Raw genomic sequence first — 5,533 nt, 5'->3', positions numbered from 1 at the left:
ATATTACTTTTGCTACCATTACCACTACTATCATATTACTTTGCTACTAAATACCTTGCTACCGATATTAAGTTTCCAGGTGTGGTTGAATTGACAACTCAGCGGACGCGGAGTATGTGATCGCGAGCTCCTGTGAGCTCGGAATCACATCTGTCCAGAATCGCTGTAAGATTGGAAACATTGACTGACCGGACCAGGCAGCGGGTTCACGCGCAACAGTAAAAAAAGGTAAAATGTGCTTGCATGTGGGCCTGAGCGAACGGAAGTGCGGACGCCGTCCACAGTGAGACAACCGAGCCATGGATCGGGAAGCCGCCGGCGTCCTGATCCATGGACCAGATCACCGGATTCCGATAGCTCCGTGACGTCGCACAGTAAATGCGGGTAGGTGCGCTGCTGGTAGGTAAGGCAGCTAAATCGGGATAGGTTTTCTACTCGGGCGACCGGACAGTGGGGATATCTACTGCGGCGATGGCGGTAGAAAGCTCGGAAGATCACCGGCGGCCATGGAGTTCCTGATGCAACCTATAAACAGGTCAGAATCTGATCTACGCCCCCTTATGTTGAAGTGGATCTGCTTGTTTCACCGGGAGTGCATCGCCCCGCACTTCTAATTCCTGTGGGATTTTACAGACCACTACTAGAGGAGGTGAATGACAACGACGGCAGCATGGAGCCGATGCGGTTTGCGGCGAGCGCCGCGCCAGGGTTAGATGTTCCACCGGGGGCAGTTTCTAGTGCGGACGGCCAAATTTTCCTGGAAAGGGAGTCGCCAGAGGCAGGGAGTGCAGAGAAGGCGCAGTGTTTAGAGCAGTCAATAGAGCAAATGGACCCAAAAACGCCAGGATGGACACAAAGGTACCACTGATTCTCGTTTGGTATTCCGTATGCTTTGAACTTACAGTAGTAAAGAAATTAGAAGGAAAAACGTAGTTAGTAGCAGAAGATGATAGGTCAGTGGAAATTCAGACATTGTATATCATGTATGAGTTGTCTTCTGGAGGAAAAAAGTGATGTGAAAAGTACAAAGTGTGAAATGGGGATATCATATATTAATTGTGTGGATTCGCTCATGAGAGTAGAGATATATAAGCTGTCAACTGCAATAATTCTTCATGTCAGGCATACATGCTTCAGTTTTCAGTAAACCAAAAGCACCACCTTAATTGTGCATTCTAGATTTGATGGAAAAGTACATACAGCCTATATGTAGCTGATTGATATGTCAGACCTGCATAATTCAGTTTCAACATAGTGAACAAAAATATTATGTGTCCTTGTTTTGCCCATTGAGTAGAGTGTGCGTGGGTGCTGCTGCTCCCAGTAGGGCTCCTTGTGCAGATAGAGTAACCGCCTTCGAGAAGACTGTACGGCAATTTGCGGACGATCCAGGTGACATTGTAATTGTTCCAAAGATAGGAACATCATTCGACACACTTGGTGAAGCATATGACTTCTACAATTTATATTCCTGGGAAAAAGGCTTTGGAATTCGGTACAGAAAGAGCCGGCTAAATGTGAACCGGATGAAGTGCATGCAGGAGATAGTCTGTGGATGTGCGGTATGATTAGTCATATTAGATATGAACACACATGAGTGTTTTACTTGATGTGGAAAATGCTCATGTGGTATGTACTGACTGTGCACCTTTGTTTTTGGTATCACCAGGGGAAGCCAATTGTGGAGACCACGCGGTCTTGTCGCTGTCAGTGTCCCGCGCTAGTAAGGCTGTTGCATTCAAAGGATAATGGATGGTACATAGCGGAGCACCGGGATGTGCACAACCATGCATTGACACACACATATGGACAGACACTCCATTGGCCGTCGCACAAGCATATTGATCAATACAGTAGGGACCTTGTGAAACAGCTGCGGCAAAATAATGTGAATCTAGCAAAAGTGTATAGTATCATTGGTAGCTTCTTTGGGAAGATGGAGAATGTACCATTCACGAAGAGGGCTTTGCGGAATCTGTGTGGGAAGATTAGCCGGGAATAGTCAGAAGACGATGTGAGGAAAACAATGGAAGTATTCCAAGAACTGTGTTCAAAGGACCCCCAATTCACTTATTGTGTGGACGCAGATAAGGAGGGCGGGATTAGCACTTTGATGTGGGCTACCGGCAATAGCAGGCTGCAGTACAGCTTCTTTGGTGACGTGGTTACATTCGATACAACTTACCGGACAAACCTCTACAACATGCCGTTTGGTTTATTTGTGGGTGTGAACAATCATTTTCAGAGCATAATCCTGGCTGGAGTTTTGGTGCGAAGTGAAACAGTTGAAACATTTGAATGGGTTTTCTCAGAATTCATTAGGATAATGGGTGGTAAGGCACCGCAAACAATCTTGACAGGTATGCAAAACATCAGTTGAGAATGAAAGTAGTTTCTTTATAACTGTGTAACAACAAGCTGGTAAATCTAATGGTGCTCCAATCCGTACCTATGCAGATCATAACAGGGCTATGGAGGTGGCCATAAGTAAGGTGATGCCCGGCACAGCTCACCGATGGTGCAAGTGGCATGTGCTAAAGAAGGCAAAAGAGTCACTTGGTCCCTTGTATTCAAAAAATAGTGACTTCCGGCCCGAGTTCCGCAAGGTTGTCAATCACATGTTAACCATAGAGGAGTTTGAGGAGGGATGGAAATACCTAATAGAGAAATACAATCTGAAGAACCATGATTACATGACAAATTTGTATGAGATAAGGCACAAGTGGGCGAAGCCTTTCTTCAAAGGTGTGTTCTGCGCAAAAATGACTAGCACACAACGGAGTGAAAGTGCTAACCACATGTTAAAGAACTATGTGCCGCCTGGGAGCCCAATGCATATATTTGTAAGGAAGTATATGAGCTTAATATTTGACAGGGAGGCAGAAGAGAATTATGAGGAGAAGCATACAACAATAGTAAGCACAATCTGCATGATATGTTTTGATTACTCATTGAGTAAGTTAATGCATGGACTAACGCTAGTTTCTTTCCTTGTCCAGGGGAGGCCACTCATGCGAGCAAATTTGGCTACAGAGAGGCATGCTGGGAAAATATACACTAGGGCTATGTTTGAGCAATTCGGACATATATTGTATGAGTGCGGTGCATATCAGGTTGAGGAGATTGAGAAAGGAAAAGAATACATTGCAATACATACCGATGCAGCGCGTAGGGAAAAGTGGTGTAAAACGTCATACAAGGTATCAGTTATGGAAGGAGGGGATGAGTTTGACTGTGAGTGTGGCCAGTTTGCACACATGGGCCTGCTCTACAGCCACGCCCTGAAGGTGATGGACCTGTGTTATTTATCATGAAATATATACATTTTGAAATTATTAAATAAGGAAGGTGCACCATATAGCTAACAATCGGTGTCCTTGCGTTAATGATGACAATTGCAGGTAATGGACTTCATCCGTGTGACGGAGATCCCAAAAAAACACATTCTGAAGCGGTGGACACGAGATGCAAGAGATATCCTTCCAGCACACCTCACACAGTACCAGCGGGACAATGCTCAAGAAAACCCATTTAGTTTTCGGCATTTCAATATGTATATGAAAGCCATGGAACTTGTGAGAATGGGAGACTGTAGTGTGGCCGCTTATGAGCATCTGATTTCATTGTTCAAACACTGTGCAGCAGAGATGAAGCCATTCACAGATCTGCGGGGTGGTTTGGGTTTGGAAGATAGGCTAGGAGATAATATGAAGTCCCCATCAACACCGTGTGCAGGAACAGAAGGTGAACATGTAACAATTGGGGCTGGTGACTGCAACTCGGCAAACGAGTCTGGTAATGTTCTCTCAACCTTGCTGCCGCTAGCTAAACGGAAGCAAATTGGAAGACCAACGACAAGTAGAGAGAAAGCGCCATACGAGGGTTTAAGCAAGAGAACACAATTTTGTGGGATATGCAGGCAGCAAGGCCACAAACGCACAACATGCCCTCAACAGGGGGATGTACCGAAACAACCTCGTAAGCTGGCGAGATGCAAGAACTGTGGCATCGAAGGGCACCGCCGGAACAATTGCCACAAGGCTGCAGAACTTAGGCTGACCTAGTGATGTAGAACCTAGTGGATCATCCAGTTCTAGATGAGAGATATTTCATTTATGGTTGTAAGAGAACTTGTAATAAGTTTGAATTATGGCTAAGCGAGTTCTACCTGTAACGGATAAGTGGATTGATTCTGTCAGTACGGTGTGTTCGGAATTTTCTGAAGTTTTTCATCAAAATTATGATGAACTAGATCCTGCTTACCATGTATGGATTAATAGTGTGTGACCAAGTGCGTACGTAGGTTTTCAAGCGATTGTGACAGCTTCCCATATATGTACGTACCAGTTTGCTAGCTGAACCTGTTATATAAGTAAATGCAGATGACAACTGTTCTGTCAGCTTGTGGATGCTGGTGTGCGGGATTGTGTTTGAAATTCGAACTTGATGAGCGGGAGATAGCCCGTGCGTGTGTACAAATGAGGGCTGCGCTCAAGCCCCAGGAAGAGCTCACAACTATTGTATTTTGAGAGGTTGCCAATGGCAGATTCAGCAGACTCAAGGACTGCTTCTTCTTTGACCTTAGGAGAAGAGTGCTCCAAGGGGTGGAATGGTCGCCCCCAGGTACGCTAACTCTGCTCTTTGATCACTGCATACATGACTCCTTCGCCCTAGTCTGACAACACTTGCTTGTTCGTTTTAGTCAAATGCTCATTTGGAAGGGTTAGTTAACCAGGGGGGTGATCCTGTGCACGCAATCAGTGGTAGCTCGGTGGTATCCTCTCTGTCGCTGCAGGTGCGCTTGCTCCTTAATGTTTGTTGTTAATATTGTATCAAGTAGATCTAACAAAGGTCTGCATTATTTTCAGGTTGATGGTGTAGATGAAGATGGAGATGGAGATGGTGTACAAGAACTGCATGCTGCACATGAGGAGCAAGCATACGGTGATGCAAAGGAGGGGTACGGCAACCACGACCCTGATGCCAACAACTCAGATGAAGGTTATGGAGATGCAAGTGATGGGTATTTAGGAGTGGATGATTATGTAGAAGAAAGTAACCGACACATTGCGAAGCGTGCTAGGCTGAACTAGTAATCTGTATTGTAGGTCGTGTTTTGGCATTGGTGTGTCCATGCAGCTTCGGTAATGACGCCATTACCTTGATGGTCAATCGGGTCAATTAGCAAAACGAGAGGATGTGTTCAGTTCAACTATATGTTGAACTGGGCGCTGTTGCCGTCAGTTGTACTGTTGTAATTTGGCAGCTTTCTATGTTCGGGTCTTTGATTAAAGATTGTTTGTTTGGGACGAGTGAGTTCTTGTTAATTATTTGATTGGGGATCATCTCCTGTACATGGTCACATATTAAACTGAATGCCTTATTATATTAGATGCATGCATGCCTGGCGTCAGTTAATTAGTATATCCAACCTGGTTGGTGTTCCAAACGTAGGCATGCAGAGCATCATTAACGCCTTGCATACAGATGATTCAGCTATAAACATTGCATGCATAGCTCTGCATCATGTGCA

General features: G+C 45.1%; 1 protein-coding gene across 6 annotated transcripts; it reads left to right on the top strand.

The window, feature by feature from the left end:
• The first annotated feature begins 221 nt into the window (after positions 1 to 221).
• On the top strand, positions 222 to 4,269 carry LOC125551985 (protein FAR1-RELATED SEQUENCE 5-like). 6 transcript variants are annotated; one of them, XM_048715421.1, is made up of 7 exons: positions 222 to 535; positions 634 to 858; positions 1,416 to 1,562; positions 1,670 to 2,360; positions 2,458 to 2,915; positions 3,000 to 3,287; positions 3,402 to 4,269. In XM_048715421.1, exons 4-7 carry the CDS (start codon positions 2,027 to 2,029, stop codon positions 4,062 to 4,064), a joined length of 1,743 nt encoding a protein of 580 aa, XP_048571378.1. In that variant the 5' UTR covers positions 222 to 535; positions 634 to 858; positions 1,416 to 1,562; positions 1,670 to 2,026; the 3' UTR covers positions 4,065 to 4,269. The 6 variants fall into 6 exon arrangements, with proteins under 6 accessions (XP_048571378.1, XP_048571375.1, XP_048571376.1 ...); XM_048715418.1 differs by having other exon boundaries at positions 1,328 to 1,562; XM_048715419.1 differs by having other exon boundaries at positions 1,325 to 1,562.
• The last annotated feature ends 1,264 nt before the right edge of the window (positions 4,270 to 5,533 follow it).

The sequence above is a fragment of the Triticum urartu genome, chromosome 4, assembly GCF_003073215.2.
Source record: "Triticum urartu cultivar G1812 chromosome 4, Tu2.1, whole genome shotgun sequence".
Classification (NCBI taxonomy): Eukaryota; Viridiplantae; Streptophyta; class Magnoliopsida; order Poales; family Poaceae; genus Triticum; species Triticum urartu.
The sequence above is the reverse complement of the archived record's forward strand: the minus strand, read 5'-3'. Positions and strand labels throughout refer to the sequence as shown.